We start from the raw sequence: 24,408 nt of genomic DNA, 5'->3' as shown, positions 1-24,408 counted from the left end.
CTGTCTCTGGCTGCAGCATCAGCACAAGAACTGTGCATCGGGAGCTTCATGAAATGGGTTTACATGGCCGAGCAGCTGCACACAAGCCCAACATCACTATGTGCAATGCCAAGCGACCGCTGGAGTGGTGCAAAGCACGCCACCACTGGACTCTGGAGCAGTGGAAACACATTGTCTGGAGTGATGTATCACACTTCACTATCTGGCAGTCTGATGGACAAATCTGGGTTTGGCGGATGCCAGGAGAGTGCTACCTACTGGAATGCACAGTGCCTACTGTAAAGTTTGGTGGAGGAGGGATAATGGTCTGGGGCTGGCTTTCAGGGTTTGGGCTAGGCCCCTTAGTTCCAGTGAAGGGTAACATTTATGCTACAGCATACAAAGACATTTTAGACAATTGTGTGCTTCCAACTTTGTGGCAACAATTTGGGGAAGGCCCTTTCCTGTTCCAGCATGAATGTGCCCCTGTGCACAAAGCAACATCCATAAAGACATGGTTTGACGAGTTTGGTGTTTGGGGGCAACTCCATATTAATGCCCATGGTTTTGGAATGGGATGTCCAAAAAGCTCATATAGGTGTGATGGTCAGGTGTCCACATACTTTTGGCCATGTAGTGTAGATGTATATGCTGGCTTGTGCCTATAAAACAGAATATGATTGAACTCTTCACAAGTGAAACAACTTTTGTGGTGAGTTCTTTTTTTTGTTGTGATTATAACTAAAATGACATTTTAAATGGAGTCTGGCAAAGTGTAGCTTCTCAGTTAAATTAAAATGCATGGCTTGTTTGTGCTTCATGCAGTCGCATATGTAGCTAAAGAAATTTTATTTTTGAATGCTTTCGTCCATTATTGGTGGAACTGGCAAAATTGCTTTTAGAGAATGTGTGATGTTTAAAGCAAAAAGCTGTCTTTTGATGCAGAGTCAGGCTGACGCAACAGAAGCGTTTGGCAATAGATACTGGCTGCTTTCCCCCAATGGTGCTGTAGGTCCTGCTCTTACATGTCCTATACCACCAATAACTCCCTTTACCTCTCAGTCACAATGGAGACATGGCCAAAGGACTATTTAAAACAACCTCCTCCCTTAGCCATGCAGTCTGTGATATACGCACAGAGCCCGGTAAGTTACTATAGTACTCTGACTTTGCCTTCTCTCACGTCATTAAAGTAAATGATATTCTGCTGCTAATTGTGCTTTAGTTATGTGTCCTATTTTTTCCTTTATGGAAATAGAAAATAGAGAACAACCCTAACCATACCACTTTCATATGTGATTCTTCGTAAGTGATTTAATTAGATCTCTTTTTTGTAGTTAATATCACTGTCAATTAGACTGTCTTGTACGGGACAAATTACAGGAGATGGCTATGACAACAGGTGCAATATTAAATAAAATCTCTCATTAAAGAAAGTTACATTTGAATGAATAGGACCAAAGTGAAAATGGAATTAATACTAAATAAATTCAAGGCAATGGAATTTGCTTATACTGATTATTTACGCTTTGCATTTGCCTTCTCAACTTATAGTGCATTTTTAATAGTTGAAGTAGTTAAGTTGCTAATTTGTATAATTATTTTTGCTATTCTAAAATATGTTGGTAAGCATATGGTATTTGCATGTAAAATCAAATTGTATAGCTCACGAAAGTAGGAGTTTTATTTTCCCAGGGGGTTTTTAATGGGCTAAGACTGTAATTTGGAAACAACTGAAGGCAATAAGTGATAGATTTATAAGATTTTTTAAGATTTTATAGGTTATTTGCTTTTTAGTATGGATTCATACTTGAGAATGTTCTGTAACATAAACAGAAAAAAAAGACGCCATTTGTCTAGAAAACGTAATAATACACTTGACACCCGTTTTCTGTTGTGATTACAGTAGGTCGTGTGTGTGTGTGTCTATTGTGAGGAATCACAGAATTTAGCAAGATGAAGTTTGATCTGTTGTAGTGTACGATGTAATAAATTGCTGAGGCAAAGCGCAATTTCTTTTTAGTTAATCTTTTGAGTCTACTATTCACAGCAAACAACTTACATTTCATATTTACTATAGACGAACATCTAGAGCATCTAGAAGATTGCATGTAGCTTATTTTTTTTAATTAGTGATATAATGCACTGCTTTTTTATTGCCACGGGGGTGGGGGCGGGGCGTCAGTTTTTGCACTGCCCATTCTTCAGGCAGTCTTGCTGAAGGCAGGTTTTTGTCTCTCATTGGTGGATTGCTACAAGTGAATTTGCATCTCACTGTGTTTTCGTCGCGTTCCAGTTCCCACCGTGACATCAACCCCCATTGCTCCAAGCAGTACATCCATTAGTGAGTATGCCAGCAGTGTGCAGTGTCATGCGGTTTATCCTTCTTTTCCCTCCTTTGTCTCACTAAACTCAATCCTGCTCTACTCAATGCTTCTATGACACTGGAGGTGATCTGAAATGAAGAGGAAAAAAGATAAACCTGGTTTTGGACACTAGTGGAGGGAGTGAGTGAAAGTAAATAACTGATCTCACATCTCCAGTCCTGCAGAGTCCACCATTTGACTAACTGTTTCCTCCATACCGTTTCTCTGCAGTGAGGATGTGGTTTGACATTAACAGTTCCACATTTCACGTGTGTATTTTTATAGGACAGTGCAGTCCTCAAACTTACTGACGTGCTGTGTTTAAGAGGGCACACATACAACTTCCCTTTGAAGACAAGGCCGTTTGATTTTTGATTTTGAAGTAGACGTTAGAACTTATGATTTGAGTATGGAAATTTGTTTTAGTAAATCTGAAAATCATTTTGCAGCACTGCACAGCATGCAGTTTGTAGCCTATTATGTGTTGAATTTAACAAACAGGGTTGCATGCCTCACCAAGAAGTCAAAAGCAGAGATACCTTTCAGAATTGAACTGAATGAGCACACTCAACAGAGTTCCGGTCAGCACTCAGCACCCCTCAGAGATCATTATGTGAATAAGTGTACATCTCTGCTTTTTTCACCTGTTTGTTTTTCTTTTGTTCATCTGTAAAACAAAAGAAATTAGTACAGCTTAGATGCATGTATGTGCTGGTTATTGTTACTGTTGGGATTAGCCCCTTTTCCATTTTCCTGTCCTGACTGGCCTGTCCCCCTGTCCTCAGTCCTTAGAGCGACCCCTAGTGAAGCTCCTTCTCTGTGGGTGTCCATGGCAGCATTGATTCCACCCTCTCCATCTAAGGAGGACCTGACTTGTCAGATTAGGAAACGAGGGCGAGATTTTCCCTGACAGAGACGCCATAAGGATTGCGTCTCATTTGAGAGAGAACAGTTCCGATCTCAACGTTCTCCCAATCACCATTGACAGTCTCCCATACAACTTAGAGCACTCGTCTTGGCAGGTTCTGTGAAGTAGACACACATGCTTTGTTCTTCTCTTCTCTCGCTTGTTTTTTTTCTGCCCTTTTCCACAATGACTTACATTTCTGGCAGTGCTGAAGATGTGCTTTGTGGCCTCAGTGTTTCATGTTTCTGAGCCATGCAAGAAAAAGTCAAGCACAGCTTGGCAGCTTGATTTCTCAGTTCTTGTGCATAAAGAAGGGATCATTCTATCAGTAAATGTCTGCAAAAACTATCAAACTAGAAAGAGTTCAAATTAGAAGGATGTTTGATATGTAGACAAAACTATTTGTGCTTACTTATGTCTTAATTAATTGTGTCTGCAAGGTCAGTTGGCAGGCTGAGAACGAGTGGGAGTGTGCTTGTGTGCTCACAGATGAATCCCAGTATAGTTTTAGTTTTTGAGCATTAACGTTTAAGGGTTTTGTGGGATTGCAGCTTTAAGTGAGTTTTCTCCTTAGCAGAGATGAAAGAGAGATGAAAGGCTGTTCATTTTGCGTCTGACATGGTGAAGAAGTTGTCTTTGTTGATGTGTGACCTCTATGAAGTCGAAATGAAGTTGGAGTCGGGTGGTTGAAAGACTCTCATCTGATCGAAATTGACCATTATCTTGCTAAAGATGTCTCAGTTCAGAGCTTGCCCTTGGACACAGGCCTCCTGTTCAGAAGGCAGATTTTTATGGGGACAAATACACTCCCAGAATGCATATTGAAACATTTTAATAATTGTAGAAACTGAATATATTACATATGTAGTTAGGACCTATCCTCAATCCGTGGTCAGGCACATGCCAATGTGGCTGAACAGCATTTTTGGAAAAATAAAACAGTATTAATTTGTGATGATATGAGTGCCAGTGGTGTTTCATTTCCCAAAAGTGATTGGTGTCCTGGCAGTCATTTTTATATGTCATGGTTTGCTTGATTTGATTACTCTTGGTCATTATTTTCATTTTTGTTTTATTATTTCCCCCACAGACACTTAGGTGTCACTTAGGTGTTAGAACCCTGTAACCATCATTCCTGAACTTTCTATTGCTCTAATTAAAGCTTTTATGCTCCATGTAGTCTCGTACTGAGGCCTAAGTTGCCAGAGTTGAACTCCTTAGGCAGTCTATAGACATTTACATTTATACATAAATATTTATACATATACCTTTACCTTTATAGAATTAAATTTTTCAAAAAACTGCAGACAGAAGAAGAACTGCTTGCATGTGGAATCAGTCAAGGATGATGTCTGAACAGTTTTATCCAGTGTAAATGTAAAATGTAACAGGTACGTTATTAGGAAAGGTATTACCTTATCTGCAATTGCAGTTTTCAGGGTGTTCAGGTGGTATGTGAGTTAGACATAGGGTATCTAGAATTCAGGATAGCTAGAGGGCAGTCAAATGTACACACATTTTCCCTGTTTGAATGTTTTTAGATTCATAATGTTGCCAAAAAGGTTAGCTTGTTGTTTATCCTACAACTTTTTTCTGTGTGTGGAATATATTTTTGATTTTAGATTTTTGTAATTGGTCTCATTTCAATTCAGTTCAATTCAACTTTATTTGTATAACGCTTTTTACAACACAAGTTGTCACAAAGCAGCTTTACATTGTTCCCAGGCCAGAGACCCCCTAGAGAGCATGCCTAAGGCAACAGGTGGCAAGGAAAAACTCCCTGATTTACAGGAAGAAACCTTGAGCAGAACCCGGCTCAGAGGGGGAGCCCATATGCTTCTGGCTGCCACTGGGCAGATAGAGTTACATAGAATACTTAAAATTGTACAATGTACTTTAAGATATTTGAGTTTTGATAGGCAGTAGTAGATAACAGAGCAATTATAAAATGTATCCTAGAGAATGTCCGGTTCTTGGCACGCAGTTAGCTTCAAAGGTAGGGCAGCGAAGTAGCAGGACTGGAGATTGGGGTGTGATGCTTGGACTACAGCTCCGGGCAGGAGCCCGAAGCTGGGAAAGGAAACAAATAGAGAACAATGATTAGTGGATGGTAAGAATGGCAGGGATGTACAGCAGAGAAGAAGGAGAGGAGAGGCAGGGAAAAAGGTGCCAGTGTGCAACAAGGAAAAACCCTGGCAACATTATGGCATCATAACTAGGGGACGGGAGGCAAGGAACATGGCATAGTCCCTAAGGCAGACCCTAAGGCAGTCAACACCAGCTCACGGCACAGAGTCCATGTCATGTCAGCAATGACCACTTAGTCCACCAGAGACTCGGTATCATCCATGCCAGCACCAGGCCATGTCCCTCAGCTAAAGGATTTACTGTATAGATATGTTTTGAGCCTAGACTTAAAGGTGGAGAGAGAATCTGCTCCCTGAACTTCGGTAGGTAAGCTGTTACACAGGAGAGGGGCTCAACAGGAAAAGGCTCTACCACCTATAGTAGTTTTGCCCACTCTTGAAATAATGAGAAGCCCGGCATTTTGGGAACGAAGGGCTCTTTGTGGAAGGTATGGATGAAGAAGGTCCTTAAGATAGGGAGGGGCAAGCCCATTTAAAGCCTTAAATGTCAGTAAGAGTATGTTAAAATCGATCCGGTATTTAATGGGTAACCAATGGAGAGAAGCTAGAATTGGGGTAATGTGCTCAAAACATGTAGTTCTAGTTAAGATTCGAGCAGCTGCATTTTAACCAGCTGAAGGGGTTTTAGTGAGAAATTTGCACATCCTGACAAGAGGGCATTACAGTAGTCTAATCTGGATGTTACAAAGGCATGGATTAATTTTGCAGCATCATTAATTGATACAATTTTCCTGATTTTGGCTATATTTCTCAAATGGAAGAAGGCTGTCCTAAACGTGTTAGTTATGTGAGTTTCAAAAGAAAGTTCAGGATCAATAACGACACCAAGGTCTTTGATAGCTGCACTCGAGAGGGAGACACCATCAAAGTCCAGTGTAAAGTGAGTGAATTTGCTCCTGATTGAATTTTGGCCAATGACTAATATTTCGGTTTTGTCTGAGTTAAGGAGGAGAAAATTTTGGGCCATCCAGTTCTTTACATCTGTTAGGCAGGCCTCCATGTTTGAGATATTCAGAGGGACATCAGGTTTGACTGATTGAGTGTCATCCGCATAACTGTGGAAGCTAATGTCATGTTTACGGATGATATCGCCAAGAGGCAACATGTATAACGAGAAGAGCAGAGGCCCAAGCACAGATCCTTGTGGTATACCATATCTTACCCTGGAACGAGCAGAAGATTCATTGCTAATGGAGACAAACTGATATCGTTCTGATAGATAGGACCTAAACCAGGATAGAGCCTGTCCACTTATGCCAACCAGGTTTTCAAGGTGGTCGAGGAGGAAACGATGATCGATGGTATCAAAGGCTGTACTCAGGTCTAGTAGCACAAGAAGAGAGATACAGCCATTGTCGCAGGAGAGTAGAAGATCGTTGAGCACTTTCAGGAGAGCGGTTTCTGTACTATGATGAGGTCTAAACCCGGACTGAAAGACTTCAAAAATGTTGTTAGAGTGTAAAAAGGCACAGTTGCTTTGATACTGCTTTTTCCAGGATTTTTGAGAGGAATGGAAGATTCGAGATGGGCCTACAGTTTGACAGGTCATTGGGATCTAGATTGGGCTTCTAAAGAATAGGCTTGATAACTGCTACTTTGAAAGACTGAGGTACGTGTCCAGACGTAAGGGAGGAGTTGATCAGATTTAATAGCGGTGTGCCAATTGCAGGTAGTAGCTGTTTTAGGAAGCTGGTTGGTATGGGGTCTAGTTGGCTGGTAGAGTTTTTAGACGAATTGATAAAAGAAAGTCACTAAGTTCAATGGGTATAAAAGAGTCAAAGCACGAGGCAGGCCTAATAGACGTACCTATGTTGTCTGGGACGGGACTGGCCAGGCAGGAGGCAGAAGTCGATGAAAATGTTTGTATTGTCTCTCTTATCTTTATGATTTTACTATCAAAGAAGTTCATGAAGTCATTGCTACTATAAATAGCTGGCATGTTAGGGTTAACTGATGCAGGACTCTTAGTTAATCTGGCGATACAGATACTTAGGATTGTCCTTATTTTTCTCAATAAGGGTAGAGAAATATTTGGATCTGGCAGCTATGAGAGGATGCTTATAGGTTATGAGACTTACCTTCCGTGCCAGGGAAAAAAAACTTGTAATTTGGTGGAGCGCCATTTTCTTTTGAGTTTTCACGTAGCTTGTTTGAAAGTACACGTATTATCATTGTACCAAGGTGCCAGCTTTTTTTCTATGATTTTATTCCTTTTGAGAGGAGCAACGTCGTCGAGAGTTTTAAGTAGAGTCCATACTGTCTGTGAGTAGATTTATTTCAGTTACACTAGGGTTTGAACATAGACTAGAGGAGGTTTCATTGTACAGGTTGTATGATCTAGGGAGCTCATCGATAAAAGCATTAGCTGTAAATGAAGAAAATGTGCGCCTAGAAGAGGATTTGGGCTCCAAGTATGTGAAGCACGTTAGTGGTAACTTGAAAGAGATGAGATAGTGGTCTGATAACACGGGATTGTGTGCCATAATTTCTACCTGGTTAATATCAGCTCCATATGTGAGGACCAGATTTAGAGTATGGTTACGGTAATGTGTGGTTTTATCCACAGCTTGATAGAGTCCAATAGGTTCAATGATGGACAAAAATGCTGTTCTGAAAGGGCCATGTTCATTATTCCATATGCACATTAAAGTCGCCTGTAAACTATCATTTCGTGATGTTACACTGTTTTTGAGTTAAGTTTTTGAGTTAAGTAAGTGTGACTTATTTTGAAAATATAGCAGTTAGGTTCTCAAATATGATAACAGTTAAATTAGTAGTTTAAAATGGTTTACTTTAAAAATAATTCTGATTTATTGTTTAATGTTTGAATATGTGTCCACAGTGTCTCACACAATTTACTTTCTGACCTAGATGTTATACAAACTGCAAGTGGGTTACCTGTTTGTAAACTGCAAGTAAAATAAGTCATACTAAATGAAAAAAAAATGGTTGAATGAAAAAAATGACATGAATTCTGTTACAGTTTCTCTGATGTTAATATTTGGTGTTGCTACTTTTTAGGTTTATTTTGTGAAGTGCAACAAAGTTGTAATTGTTTCTTATCATACCTTTAGTTGTGAAGTATGGCTGAATAGTGTGATAGGAGTGGTGTACAATTGTGTCTTTATTTACAGAGCAACAGGAGTAAGTATGCTGTTTTACATCTAGTCACAATCATACATTCTCTTATCAAGGTGATAGTACATGTAGGAGCAAGTTAATGCATTTCCTTTTGGCTATCAAATAATCTGTTATAATAGTAATAGTAATATTTAGGGATGCACAATATTGGATTTTTGTCAATATTCGATATGCCAATATTTTCAAACTCATTTTGTCCGATTGCCGATACCGAGTGATATATATATATATATATATATATATATATATATATATATATATGTGTGTATTTTTTTTTTTGAATGAGCAGAGACACAGTAAAGTTACAGAAAACGTTATTCGCTGTCCAGTGTCATTGTGTAAGTGTACAAATACAAAAATTATGCCCTCTGTTTGAGTCGCAAAGCAGGAACTAGGCGATCGCGGGCTGTCTTATTTCCCATTGCCGTCTCTGCTTCCGGAGCCGCGTTATTTAAAATTTTTCTCACGTCCCCTCTAAAAGCAGAGAAAAGCTTAGCAGCACACAGCTAGCATCCTCCCAGGGTCAGAAACTTAGCTAGGGGTCGATGGAAACCATTAGGACCTCCGTTCAAGTCCCAAAGCACGAGCTCGGCAATCGCAGACTGTCTTCTTTATTTTAAACGTTTTTTAAAAATGGTCTCACGCCCCTCCAGAAGTCGTGCCGATATCATCATGCATGCCTAGTAATATTACTTAGCAGTGACAATTGACTATTCTGATGTTACAACATACTATTTCTCATGTGTCAGAGACAACAGAATTTGCAAGTGAAGGCCACTCACAGAGTAAATGTGGTTTTGTTGGCGTCCTACAAAATGTCCTTAGCTTGGGTGTGTGGGGGGGTTTAACTTTTTCTGCAGGCACTATGGTGGTACAGCGTGCCACAGACTGACAGTTACAGGATAAAATCACATGTTGTAATGACCTTTATTCCAAGGGTGGTGTGTGTTAATGGACTGTAAATATATCACATGTACACATGTGCAACTGCTTGTCAATGCTTTCTTCAGCCGGGGCTTGTTGTGAGTGTAGTTTGATGTTCACATGCCATGCTTAGGTAATGCATGTGTGTGCCATTATCTTAAGCGTTCCGATGATCAGTATTGTAAATACTGCAGAGTTTCCTCTGTTTATTATTATTATTATTATTATTATTATTATTATTATTATTATTATTATTGTGGTTTGTAATTTTAGCTGGTTACTCATTCCATTTTAACCACCCTGGCATTTAAAATTGTAACAGGTTTGTCAGTTGCAGCCAGAGGAAATGCTGTTTTAAATGGGGTTGGATTCATTGTGAAATTTCAGAGCAGTCCATTTTATTTTCGTATTTACTTATTTAAATTTTACCTACTCACAAAACCAAATTAAGCCTTAAATGGTGAACTCCATTATTTAACCCCATGCTTAAGTGACCTTTATCCAAGCATTTTGTTAAAAGATAATAAAGGGAATTTAATATGATATGGCAAAGTATCAGAACAGTAGGCTGAATTAAATTGTATTGTTTTATTTATTTAGCTAGCTTGCTTGATATGTTTATGTCAGCACACACAAAACTACAGAGATAGTACTGCAGTTCAGAATATTTGTTCACCATTCATTTCCATGCTTGCACATATTAGAGTAGTTTGACTCATGATTGAGATTTGTTTTCCCTTTGCACTCACACTGTAGTCTTGTGGTGCATTAGTAGCCATAAGCTCTACCTTGAAGTCATAAATACTGTGATCTGCTTATCCTGTGCCTCCATGGGCTGGAGCATTTGGAAGTCCCATGGCACTCAGATTTTAGCTCAGTAATTAATGGAAATTAATAGTGTCATACTGTGATTATTTTAATCACACAAAAATAAGGTGTATAAAGCACAAACACAATTGTATGCAGTATTTTTTTTCATTCATGAAAGTTCAAGTTACTCTAGTGAAGATGTTTTTAACAAATGCTGAACGTTACAGAATGAATAAATGTAAATTAGAAATGATGGGGTTCATTCATTACTGGCTAACTGACAATACAGTTTCCCTGTTCAAAATGTCTTTGAATTTTATTAGTAGTTGCAGTTTCTAATATGGACTGAAAATCTGAAATGTTAATTGAATCTACCCTGCTGTCCATGTTACAGTTGTATTTAATGTGTTTAAAGTATTTATGTTGTGTATTTATCTTTGTTTTGTTTTTGTTCTGTTTATGTGTTTGGATGATTTGGTGTTTAACTCTCTTGTCATTTTGTTCCTTGCCCATGTTTTCATCATTTCTTTATTATTTTGTTTTTGTATTTTCCATGTGACCTACTCCACTTTCCTTTCAACCAATCATGTGCGTGCGTATCATGTGACTTTGTCATGTGGCTCTTGCATGGTGCTGATGATGTCGTCCGCGCTGGTGAACAGAAGGTAAACTCTTTGTTCTGATTAGTCCAGATCACATAAGAACATAAGACATAAAAAGGACATAGCAACACAGTTAATAATCATATATTATAGTTGCCGATGTCTCACTGAAGAACACACCTAACAAATTCCCTTTTGATTTTCCATTTCATTTCACTGTCCGCTGTTCATGTAAATGGATTTTTTAAGGAAATCATCACTTGAGTATTTCCCATTACAATCAGCTGTTGTGTGTGGATTGCTTTAAACATTGTCAGTGGACAGCATTCTGTCATTATGATTACTAATTACATTGAAAATAAGTTTATGTGTCTCCCTCTCTTGTAGTAGTGTGTCACAGAGGGACATGTGGGAGTATATCCTGTAGCAATAAGCTACATGCATTGCAGAGAAAACAAAACAGTCAGAAGCACTTCACAGATGACCTTTAATCCTGACTTGACTTGTTTCTGCATGCTTTACATTTCAGCGAGCTCATTTTGAGAGGTGTGTTTTCTTCAATACCTTGTCATTTGGTCCGTGTGTAATAACACGAGTGAAAAAAAAATGACAAAAGCAGCCACTCTTCAAGAGGTTAAAATGAACAGTAATTGCAAACAAAGCAAGTGGTTGCCCTCTAGATTCAGTTACTGTGTTTTCCTATTATTTACTTTGTCTTTTTTTGTTTTGTACATTACGTTAAGGTTATCTGAATTTTCCCTTATTTCCACCATCACACACCGACAGATCCAGCACAGTGGTGGGACCCCCTTCAGTCAGCATTTAAAGAGAGCCTTTAGAGGGACAAAACCACTGACCATCAGTATCAGCAATCCACATATCACGTTTTCAGCTCCCTTGTTCTTCTGTTCATTTTGCAAAATTCTTACCCACATACATTTAAGTATGACGTTACAGGACCCTTGACCGCTATTACGGACTAACAGTGGTATTTACACAGCATGCATGCAAGTTAGCGCTCTTTCTCTCTCACTTCCTTTTCCTGTTTACTCCTCCCTTTCTTTCTCTGTCCAGGCTGAAAGGTTCTCTCCTGTATCTGCATGTGTGTTTTATTGGTGTCATGTCTTGCATGCCTGCCTCTTCACCTTAAATGTCTCTTATTCACATGTATTGATGTGGACACAAAAAAATTGTGTCAACCTGGCTGAAGGTCCAAAAGGAGTCCCTTTTACACCTGCTTTTGAATTAATTGGCTGTTCTAGAACAGGACAGGCCCATTTCAAAAGGGGACAACAAGTTTGTTTTGGTGAACATTCCTTAAACAGACTCACTTCACAAAGGGTACTTGAATATTTTGGCTTTTGTCAGAGTGCAGAAGTTAGTTTGTTGTAGGACTTGAATAGTGTTATGCTCACACTGACTGGTCTGGGAGTGTTGTTAGCCTGGTCTGATACTGTTGCTCATTTAAACTGAATGGATACACTTATGTTCTATTGTGATGGAAGTCTCTCTGGATAAGAGCATCTGCTAAATGCATGTAATGTAATGGAATGGAATGAATATTCCAGTAGGAGATATTAACTCCTTCTCCTTCATCAGACAAAAAGTATATGATTATGCTATGCTCAAGCCAATGATGACGTACAGTGAATTCAGCTCCCCACCCACCAACTTTACAGATAGATAAAAACTATAATTTAAACTCTTTATTTGTCATTTAGCTCGCTTACTAACATTATCAGTTTACTCATGCTGGCTGCTTAACCAACAGCCAGTTGGCTATCTACAAGTTTCATTGATAAATTTAGCCAGCAAACCAGCTGCTATAACTAATGCTGAGGACAACAGGGATATGGCTATCAATTTACATTTACATTTACATTTATTCATTTAGCAGACGCTTTTATCCAAAGCGACTTACATAGGTTACAGTTCTTTACAATGTTATCCATTTATACAGCTGGATATTTATCAATGTAAGCAATAACAAAGCTCACTTTAAGCCTATAAACATGCACAGTCAACACTCAGTCAGAATGTCCAAACAGAACAAAGAGTTAAAATGAACAGAGGTTTCCCTGTCAGGGAGTTTTCATATAACCCTTATATCATCCAAACCTAATAAAGAGCGTAGGTCAGGAGAAGCAGACATTGTTACAGGGCCTATTGACTTCAACCATTCCCCTTTTGTCTCAATAAGTATACTGTATGTATGACATCTGTAGCAACAGTACTAAGAGTGTAAATAACGGTTGTTAAGCGCTGAACTAACTGAAGGTAACATTGGTCCTCCATATGAACCTGTCTTGGTCTGATAGTTCCAAAATCAGGGACAGATAATTTCTTGAAATTGGTAAAATCAGGTCTAAATGGGACTCAACATATGTATTAAGCTAATTAAAGAAATTTCAAATATGTGGGATTTATACTAAGCAGGAAAAAATCATTACATATTGAATAATCATGATGTTGCATGTTAGAGCACTGCATGTCTTCTTTAGTATCTCTCGCTAATTTATATATAACCCTAATAGCTTTTTTCCCCCTCTCAGTATCTGGGAAATCATCACCTAACTGGGAATGATGCTTATGACTGGACTAAAATTATATGTAGAGATTTATTTATACTGTTTTACTGTCACTTTCCTTTTCACTAACTCTTTTTTTTTTATTCCAGCACTAGCTACATCTCAAGATTGCTTAGCTGATGCATTGGCAGAAATAACTTCTAATAATTATCTTTAAAAAATGTTTTTGTTAAATTGATCATAACAGTTGTTAATTATATGATTAAGTTAAACTTAATATAATTGATAACACTGAAATACTGTCAGAGGCTATTGCTTTTTTGTTGTTGTTTCACCATGTTGCTAATACTAATGCTTTCTGATGGTGTCAGAATTTAATGAAGGCTTTTTTTCACAGTTGTATTATTTACTGCCTTTAGGAACAACAGAACAGGATACATTGTAAAGAAGCATATGGACATTGCCTATTGTGTTAACTTATAGTGGAAGAGATAAGGAGCAGAAAACAAAAACCTCTTCACCTCTCAGACTTGTAGCATGTAGCATTACTGAGGGATCAGATCATTAGAAGTCAGACATAGAGAATTATATTTGTTTCTGTTACATGTGTTGCCTGCTTGCTCATTAGTCAGAAAAGACTGGTGGATGAAGTGAGGTGCGTGGCAACCTTGGCTTCCCAGCATCTTATCCTCCAGTAGGCTTTTCTGTGATTAGGGTGGATAAGGGCGGAAGTCGCCTCTCCAGGCACACCTAATTACTGCACTAATTCGTCATCTAGCGGTAAATGTGCTAGCCACACATGGCTAAAACCCAGACCCCCCCTGTTGTCCCCCCGCTAGTTCCCCCTCGGCCGCCGTAATGTGATTAAATGTAACTCAGTGACATGTCCGAGGAGCATGCTGAAGCTAATTAGCTCTAGCGCCTTCTCATCAGCATGTCAGAGTCGATAACGAGGTCCTCCCGGAGGACTGGTTTGCTTTTTTGCAGCCTCAGCCCTTCCGCTGACAGGGGGGGCAGCAATGTCTCTGATGGACAGAAACGGCGTGCAGAACACAACCCCAAAACCCTCACACTTTTAGCTGCACAACAGATGTTGATTCCATTTCTTCGAAAGACCACCTGACAGATTAGGAAACAACAGTAGGATCCCTCACAAGGCTTCTGCTCATTTCAGAACACAGTCTACACAAATATTACTAGACCAAAAACAGATTGTGATGAAGTTAACTGCTGACATCAGTCAAACTATAACACTGTTGAGTATGATTTTATATAATCTGTGTAAGATTACCAAGAGCAAATCTGGCAAAGAAACTGTTTAAAAAAACAGTAAGACTAGTATTACAGCATTTGAAGGTAAGGACAAGTACAGGTAATTCAGAGAATGTTTGAAAACTATTTCTTTAATGACAGGAGTGTAGGTTCAGAAACTGTTGTTGGAAATGAATGATCTCCAAAGGTTCTAACGTTCTGTCACTGGTGTGTTCTTCTCAGGGGAACCCAGCCCCCCTAAACTAGAGGCCAAGTTGCAGTCTACAGGAAATGCTCTCAAAGTCAACTGGATCAAGCAGGATGATGGGGGATCACCCATCCGACACTACCTAGTCAGATACAAGGCTGTGAGTATGAGGGCTGGCATCAAACCATAACAGCCTCAGACCACATTTTCCTTTAAATTAGATTGCCCCCTTTTTGAGATAACAAATGTCTTGTAGATGATTTATATATGAGAGTAAAAAAGGTCTGATAAACACTCCAGTGCCATCAGGGAGCTGTGGGGAGATGCTAGCACTAAGTGCCCCTCACCGCTCCATGTGTCCCGCAGAAGCATGTGCGTGACTGGAAGCCCGAGATCCGCCTGCCCAGCAGCAGTGAGTATGTGGTGCTGAGCGGCCTGGCCTGGAACACTGAGTACGAGGTGTACGTGGTGGCGGAGAACATGCAAGGGAAGTCCCAGCCCGGCATCATCTCCTTAAGGACTTCGCCTGAGCCCACCACCATCCCAGGTACCCAACCCCCAAACACTGCAGACACAGATGCTGCCAACAGAACAGGGCCACTGACACAACCCCCCCCCCCCCCCAAACACACACACACACACACACACACACTCCTCCATTTTCCCTTCCTCTCAAACAGACACCCCAGCAGAATACTCCTCTACAAAATTTTAGCGTCCTTCATTCCGCAAAAAGCTGATACTAGCAATCCTTGGTAAACGAGACCGAGCACTCTGTGATCAACCTGTTACGAAGGGTGCTACTGTAAATAAAATTTGATTGACTGATTGATGGAGAGTTTTAGAGCCGGAAGGACCAGAATTGACAAACTCAGAACACTATGCAGGAATGAGGCGAACCCTATTGCAGCTGTATTGTATTTTAATTGGGGTGCACAAGCAGGTCTGCATAGGCCTCGGCTGCAGTCTGCAATCTCTGAGCCTCTCTCTCCAGGCTCTGGCCATGAGGCACTTTCTCAGCGTCAGAGCTGGAAATTAAGGAATTTTTCCCCCTTTTGAGGTTACATGCCACAGCATACAGGCTTATGCACCACATCCTGTGAGTTTATACGTGGGGCCATGCATTTTTAGAGTGGGGTTTTATAGCCTGCGGTCCAGTCCCCCAGGGGTAGGGTGTTTATACAGCCTCTGCATGCAGCCACCTGTTATCATTAACAATCTTCCCATTGCAGAACCTAATTCATCTCAATTAGTCATTAAATGATTACTAATTACACACAATTACACACTGATCCATGGAGTACAAATTTATAAGTTAACCAGCTCTTATCTCTGAAGCTGATGTTGTGCAGTGAAAATTTAAGCATGTTAAGCCTCTCTTGGTGCCACTGAGTTGTATTGAAAATTGACAACGGCTTTTTATATATTTTTTCCTCTGTTTGGAATTTCATATAGATTTAAAATGCTCAACTATTCTCAATCTTTGATCATGGTCTTAAGATAAATTACCATTTGTTCAAATTCAAGTTATATACATCTGAATACTCTGCACAAAGTGGATATTGCTGTATGCATTAAAATGCTGACTTAACATTGTGAGAATTCTGTATTCAAATCAGTTAATGCAATAATGTGCTGGATTGTACACAATACATTCTGATTGGTCTGTCCTTATTTAACTAATCCTTTCGGTCATTTACTTTGTTATGTTTTCAACTGATGTATCTAGAGCAGATTTCAACAGAATTGCATACCCGGTCACTGAAAACACAGGGCCCTGGTCATGCACCACACTGTGTGGGGTTGCATAGCTGACAGTGTGGTGCTCTGTATTATATCCTGTGGGGTTCTATACCACTTCACATGGTTATCACACCCTCTAAACACCTTTTACCTCCCTCTGCAGCCACCACAGTCACCTCATGCCCTGTCCTGTTGGCAGTTTTGTGCTTGAAAGAGTTTGCACTCGAACACGGGCTGCCTCCTTACCGATAAAAGCACCAATAGGTGCCTCTCTGCCCCTTGTAAAGGCAGTCAAGAGGCTCCCTGAAACATGGCAGCAACCTGAATCCAGGTCACTCGAGTAGGGAGGCAGCGCGCTGGTCTTGCATGGTAATGCTTGTACAGGGTTTATGTGTTAATGCTCTACTGAAACTTAACAGGCTTCTGCCAGTGCATGGCACAGGAACCTGCTTTCTCATATGCTTGGTGGGAACCAGCCACATACTGTAGCAGTGGGAGGTTTGGATCAATGATCATTCTGGCACAGCAGCTTTAAATGGATGTTATCCAAATTTTTCTGTTCCTTTTCCTTTTTTAATACTTCCATGCACCTTGAGCAGCTGTATTCTTCTTGTATCATTTGGCTTCTTGAGTAATGCAGCAACAGCTGTCGACCTGCTTAAAATATATATCACACTAGCTTTTACTGTAACATCTGTACTGACAAGCCGTCAACAGCTGTTCCCTGTAAAGATGGCTAAAAACAACTATTCTCTTGTAAAGTTTTTATTGTCCTTTTATGGAGCTGCAGCATTTTCATAAGCAAGACATGAGCATGTACAAATGATGTAAAGTTTTTTTGTAATCTGGTGGGCATGACTAATATTACAGCATCTTTAAAGGAAGGTTTAACAAGAGTAAAAAAAATCTCATACAAGAGTGTTCAGTCACCTGACATCACAATTTCAGGCATTTAGATTAGTTGCTGTACTCTCATGACTTGAGTATTCTTCCAAGTTCCAACTAAATTCTACTGTCCAGATCTCCCCAGCTAAGAGTGACATGGAGATAAGCTATTCTAAAAACATGCAATTAACTTTGATGCAGTATTTAGCAATACAGGGCAATTCATCCATCCATTCATTTATTCATTCCTTCATTCATTTGATCATCAGCATATTGTTACCCCCATTTGGATTGTTTGTGATTGCTTTGGCAAACTTCCCTGCTGTGGACAATTAGCTAGATGAGCCAGATAGCACCCTATTAAAAAGTATTAAGCATTTGAAAAAATATGACCTAAATAAACCACACTGTTTTCACCTGGATGTTAATTGTTACTCCACATCAATGTCTACATTTCATATTATCTTAATTAATCAATTTTTCAATTGATCCATCAGGGAAGTTGACCTGTATGTTTTCATTTACTTTAGTTTAATTCATTTACTTTTTAAAATTGTTTTACTATTTTTGGCATCTCCCAACTTCACATTTCCCATAACACCTTTGGCCTTTTTTCTGACCTTTTACCTTTGGCCTGCTGTCCTCCCAGTGTCATTCGCTGCACCTCTAACTCGCTATACTTACTATACTTTGTTTTCTTCTTTATACTTTCATTGAAAAACAACTTACGTTCCTCTAACTTGAGCCTGAATCTACTTTCCTTTACTTATTTTTTTGCTTTCAATTTACCTTTTCTAAACTTATGTTTCTGTGTTTATGACCTATTTTTCTATCTTCTCTTTTTTCTCTCTCCCTGTCCTCCCTTTTTCTCTCCCTCTCTCCCCCCGTGTCTCCTTGTGTTGTCCTCATGTGTGATCTCGGATGCCACTGGACCATCACATTACCCATGCGCACAAATTTGCATTTATTTTTTCTGTGTCATTGTTTAAAATGTTTCCTTTCCTTTGAAATATCACTGTGTATCTCCTGTGCTGTGTGGACTGTTTTTATGCTGTATTATCTGTGTCATCAGCAACCCTTGGCTGCTCCTCTGTGACGTCCACTGTAGTGTCTCTCATCCTCTCTATGCTGACTGTAATCTTGCTCTCATAAACTGGGTCTCGGTCAGACACAGAGGAGAGCCTGCCTGCCCGCCCTTTCATACCGTGGCCGGCCAGTTTCTTTTGTACACCTTTCGATCTTTGTGCTGACAAAAAGGAGCAAAATACCAGTTTCTTGTAACGAGGGGTGGGGAGGGTGGGGGGAAGGTGAAGTGTGTGGTACTGTAGTTGTCATTCTGAATGTTTTTTTTTGCTATTTTTTTCTGCATTTGAGAGTCCAGTTTGTTCTGCTGTTTTCAGAGAGAAAAGTAAAATTATGCTGTTACATGGTCTGATTATGTCTCTTAAACCATGCACTGCAGAGCTTCGGGAACAGGAAAAAAGAGCTGTGTGTTTCGACACAACTTTCTCTAGTCTTCCGTTTCCACTGAGCAAATGATCATTTCTTCTTATTTCTTTTTTTTGTTTGTTTTTTTCAGTGAAGGGGTTACAAAAAAAGAAGACAGGGTCTTGATTACTTCTAGATTAAATTCTGGTTGAGAGTCTGATGTTCCTCACCTCATCTTGACTTTTAATGGTCCTGTGTCACAGCCTACTGTTTTAACTAAACTGTATATGAAGGGCAAGGACAATCTTGTCAGCTGACACAAAAGGAATAATGGTTCAAATCATGTTTTGTGGCAAATGTACTGTATAGAATTATTTTGAAGGGTTTCCCCCCAACACTAAAAACAGGCTTTTTTTCTTATTTTTCATTGCTTTTTACCTGAAGATGAACTGTATTCTAATGGAAATGCTACAACTCATTAACAAAAGGATACATGTTGAAAGTATCATTTTCAATATTGTACTATGATTATGTAACATCATTTTTGTAAGCAAATACAGTGCAAGTATGTCCCTTTATGGTAGATATTGTGGGTTTTAAGAGAACATGATTTAGTGATATGTTTTGCTTTGTTTGTTTGGACAGAATAATACCTAGAACTGTAGAGACATTAACATTTAAAAAAGCGGGTATATGAAACCTGTTTCTGTTGGCTATTCAGCCTCTGGAATGTACACACAAAGATGAATTGTCACTCCGGTTTGTTTCTTGGTAAATTCAAGGATTAAAGTGTCTTATGTTTTGGACGCCCCCTTCAATAATGGATTTAAAGAGGGGTGCGAGAGTTCCAAAGTCTGACTCCTGAGGGGTGATGGAAGACCTATGTAAAAAAAGAAATAAAAGTCAGATTGGTGTCTGTTAAGAGTTCCCTGGTAAATTTGCTCTGCTCACATTTTTAGATTGACTATGAAGGTCCTGTAATAAAGAGATGCACCTGGAGTCCTGCTCCTGGATTTGCATGTGCCAATCAGATTGCTTGGATTCTCTTTAAAGTATTTCGCTTTTAATTTCATTGTATTATTACGGTCTCTCCAACTGTAATTTTCTGTAAGCGGTATTTGTTTTGTTTAGACAGTGAAACCATTTTGTAGTTGCGTTTTATTTATAAAGGCCATGACAGTGAAAGCTGCTGTAATCTGAAGTCCAGATCCAGATAAGGAAACTATTACCAGCACTGAAGGGTCAATATTGCTCTTTGACATAGAATTCTGGTAATTAAAAGAAATTGAGTTTGACTTTTTATCAGGTAACCCAAAATCATTCTCAAGATCGCATGCTGTGTACTGGCTTCGTTCTAACTGCCATGGACTTTCTCCTGACGTTTTACCACTGGTGGCTGTTTTTTCCTTACTCATGATACCCATGAGTTTGTCAATAGCTGTTAATAAAAATGTACAAGAAAATTGGCTGGCTCTCTAGGTGCATTGCACTTAAATTAAACAGAGGCCTTGGTTTTCACTGCACGTCAACACATGGAAATAAGAAGATTTATAAATATATACAAATAAATGTATAATTTGCTAATTCTGCAAAAAGATCAAATACAATATAGACATGATCTAAAATATTACCTGTTTCATATATTTGAGGAAACAAGAGAGTCAACCAGTTTTGATAAGCATAAAGCAGAAAAGTTACATGTACTGACAGTAAGCCAGGTGGTTATTTTGTGTAGCTACTGTTTGTCAGCTAGTGTGTTACTTTTGAACCTCACATTGACACAAACTATCAGCAAATTATCATTGTGTATTGAACTGTTGTTTTAACATTGTTTTACTTAGTTGTTTAGGTTGCTGTACATCTATAATGGGGGTTCTCACATTCACTTCTACAGTTTGTAAGGATCTGTAGAGTTGGCTCATTCTCATTTTAGACTACAAACAAAATTGCTGTCCCTGTACTTAAGCTCTGTTGTCCTTTGCACATGTGCTTGAAATAACTGTTAAAAGAACCAACTATTCCTAAATTGGTAAAAATAAACAATTTCACCATTTCTGAAATGACAATAGTAACCATTGTTACAGGTATTCTACTCATTCTGATCTGTTTTGGTGTTTTTTTTAATATATTATAAGAAATGTATATAATTATTATATTTAATTATTATTATAGTTGTTATTAACTTATATAATTAATTCTTATATATATATACACACACTATATGGACAAAAGTATTCAGATGCCTGACCATTACATTGTAATGACATTGTATTCAAATGCAAATACTTTAATATGGAGTTGGTCCCCCTTTTGCAGTTGTAACAGCTTCCAAGCTTCTTCTTGGAAGGCTTTCCACAAGATTTTAGAGTGTTTCTGTGGGAATTTGTGCCCATTCATTTTGTAGAGCATTTATGAGGTCAGGCACTGATGTTGAACGAGAAGGCCTGGCTCGCAATCTCCGTTCCAGTTCATCCCAAAGGTGCTCGATGGGGTTGAGGTCAGGGCTCTGTGCGGGCCAGTCAAGTTCTTCCACACCCAACTCGTCAAACCATGTCTTTATAGTCCTTGCTTTGTGCACTGGGGCACAGTTGTGTTGGAATAGAAAAGGGCCTTCCCCAAACTGTTGCCACGAAGTTGGAAGCATAGCATTGTCCAAAATGTCTTGGTATGCTGAAGTATTAAGATTGCCCTTCACTGGAGATAAGGGGCCCAGCCCAAACCCTGAAAAACAGGTGTGGCCAAATACTTTTGTCTATATATATATATATGTGTATATATATATATATATATATATATATATATATATATATATATATATATATGATAGGATGATTTGCAGCAGCTGTGTACAGTAAGCATGGTGTTGTTTTATTTAGTTGATTTGGTTGAACCTGTGGTTAAAATGCAGACAAAAACAGTGAAGGACAAGTGTGGCGGTGGTGCCCCACAGGCATATGGCATACTGCTATTCTGAGTTTCCTTGCTGTGACCATAATAGATACAAGCTGTCAGTCTGCCTCGTGTCACTGAAGCTGCCTCTGTGATATTACGACCTTTAGAAAATAAGGCAGCTCAGCTGCAGAGGCTGTGACCAGCCTAATTAGCTATGTTTGTGTCGTCACCAGCAGGGCCTCAATAAAAAGAAGGTCGGGGCCACTCCTCATGGACCAATGTAGTGCCTGAAGGCACAACTGTTTCCTTTTTAATCAGTCTAGGTCTTTACAGCTGTCAGTATTTTGATCTTGGAATAAAAACAATCTTAAATTTGCTACTGCTGGCTTTTAAAGCCAGCTGTTACAGATGGCACCGTGTTGGGTGAGGGAACAGTGAATGTGGACATAGAATATGAATTTGTTTCTGTTCACAATTCTCAATTTTGTGGTGCAAATCAATTTAAAAAAAGAAAGAAAAAATGTCTAAAAATACTGTTTCTAGAGCCATTTTTTACAAAACTTTTTGGTTGCTGCTAGTTATTAAGTGTCAAGTTCTCTTAGATGGGGTTGGTGTGCTTGCTGTTTGCTGAAACATGTATAACAAAGATCACACATAATTATACATTTCATCAGCTGCCTGGAGGACTGTTGAGATGACAGAGCCGTAGTGTCTTTGCTCATCTTCTTGAATGCCCACTCAGCAAATTACCCACTTTGTTCCCATCAGTCTGGCCTCACATGGTCATCATTCTTCACCTCATTTAGTCATTGCCTGCTACAAACCTCCCCCTGGTACACGTATCTCTCATTTTGGCATTCTCCCCTTGCCTTTCATGAAAAAGAAGTATATTTCACCATATGGTAGAGTATGAAATGCAAAATATGTATGTTATATTTTTAATTATTTGTCTCAGTATACATCATACATGTAAAAATATATGAATTATAGCCACTTTTAAAGCAGGTGCTTGTATGCATTTTGCATATTGTCGAGTAGCTATATGATTAAAATACTGAAATTGACAGTGTATTTAACAAAAGAGGCCTGTGTGCTTTAAATATGTGAAAGTGTCAGTAATTAATATATTTCATATGTATGTAGTATATTGTAAAATATTACATATATTTTTTCTGTCAATTCTGTATTTTGTTTGTATTTTGTGTGTTTTTCCCAGATGTGGTTTAATTTGCTGTAACAGGGAAAGTCCTGGCATTCTGGTACTTTTGGTACTAACCTGTGTTTGCTCAGGGGCCCGTTTGCTTTGCAAGCCAGTCATACCCTTAGTTATGTGTTCACCTGTTCATTGGGCGCAGAAGTGAAATATTTACTGTGATATGGTCAACCATTGGAAGTATCTGGTAAAGTCTCTCTTCAAGATGTCCCAATAGTTTTGTTTTCAATTGTCTTTGTTAAACATAATGAATACCACTGCTCATGCAGGATGCTACTTTGTTTGCTTCCTTTTTGTTTTGTTTCATTTTCAGCAAATATTGCTCCTATCACAGGCAACACAGAAATTTGCACTAATAACCCCAACGACCCCAGCTTTATTTGTCTTGAAAAAGATGGACATACTTTCTGTGAGGAGTGGGGCTGGGAGAAAAATAATTGGCCCAGTCTTTATGTCTTAAAGTTTTTTGTTTTGTTTTTGTGTGTTTTATTCCAATTCCACTATGTTCAAAGCGCAGCCTGATTTGCACTGTCATACAGAAAGCATTTTATTTGACGAGCCCCATTACCTGTACAGTGCCTGCTCCGCCTCAAGATCTTTGTGCTGAGCACTTTGTGTATCATACTGAATGTCAAACTCAATGCATGTGTGTGAACAAGGTTTGATACTGTCCATTTTTGAAAAGGAATTTGAAACAAATGGATCAGTCACTGAAATAATCTTAATATGAAAGGGATTTAACATGCATTTCAGTTAAAAGGTTGGTATTGTGCACAGACTTACCCACAAATTCTTAGTATTAGTCTTAACATATGAAAAATAATGACAATAAACTGCATAATCTGGTTTTATCATCTTAAACTCATGCATATAAATGTAAGTTTGTTTATCATAATTTCAGTGTATTTGTAGTTTAATTTGTAGATTTTAATGGTCTGTGATAAAATTAATTAATCCTACAGTAAGTGACCTCATTTTTGGGGTCATCCTGTAATCTGTAGTATTTCCAAGTAATGTTCCTATTTTCTCTAAAGTTAGCCGCGTCAAGAGCAAAGGTATATTTTGCAACTATGCCTGATGTGTAAACCATTGAGTATTGATGAGAATAGAATAAGGACCCTAAAGAAACTGCAGATCCTGGCTCTTGGTGCAAAATGCTGAGGTGATTTGAGATGGATTGATCGGTTTGAAATGGTCAGAATAGAGTCGGTTTAGTTGGGTTTTTACAGTTTCATTTGTAAGGCTTACTGGCTGTTTTTGTTTATGAATGTTTACAGGTGTATGTAAGTGGTTGTGTGTTGAGAAAAGGACTAAAATGGGTGCATGCTCATTCTCTATGCAGTAGCAATAACTAGAACCTGTGTAGGAATTAAAATCTTTTCCT

General features: G+C 38.9%; 1 protein-coding gene across 8 annotated transcripts in view; it reads left to right on the top strand.

Annotated features, from left to right (window-relative positions):
• The window catches only part of ncam1a (neural cell adhesion molecule 1a), a 259,248-nt gene that overhangs the window by 219,068 nt on the left and 15,772 nt on the right, over nucleotides 1-24,408 (top strand). For 5 of the 8 annotated variants that reach the window (XM_036525000.1, XM_036524999.1, XM_036524998.1 and 2 more), the window contains 2 exons: nucleotides 14,899-15,023; nucleotides 15,230-15,410. In XM_036525000.1, the coding sequence (XP_036380893.1) occupies nucleotides 14,899-15,023; nucleotides 15,230-15,410 (306 nt within the window). Of the gene's footprint in view, nucleotides 1-14,898; nucleotides 15,024-15,229; nucleotides 15,411-18,563; nucleotides 18,747-24,408 lie in introns of those variants that run through there. The other 3 variants (XM_036525005.1, XM_036525004.1, XM_036525003.1) reach the window with 1 other exon arrangement.

Source organism: Megalops cyprinoides, chromosome 3 (assembly GCF_013368585.1).
Source record: "Megalops cyprinoides isolate fMegCyp1 chromosome 3, fMegCyp1.pri, whole genome shotgun sequence".
NCBI lineage: Eukaryota > Metazoa > Chordata > Actinopteri > Elopiformes > Megalopidae > Megalops > Megalops cyprinoides.
Note: the sequence above shows the minus strand (reverse complement) of the source record. Positions and strands in the feature narration are given on the sequence as shown.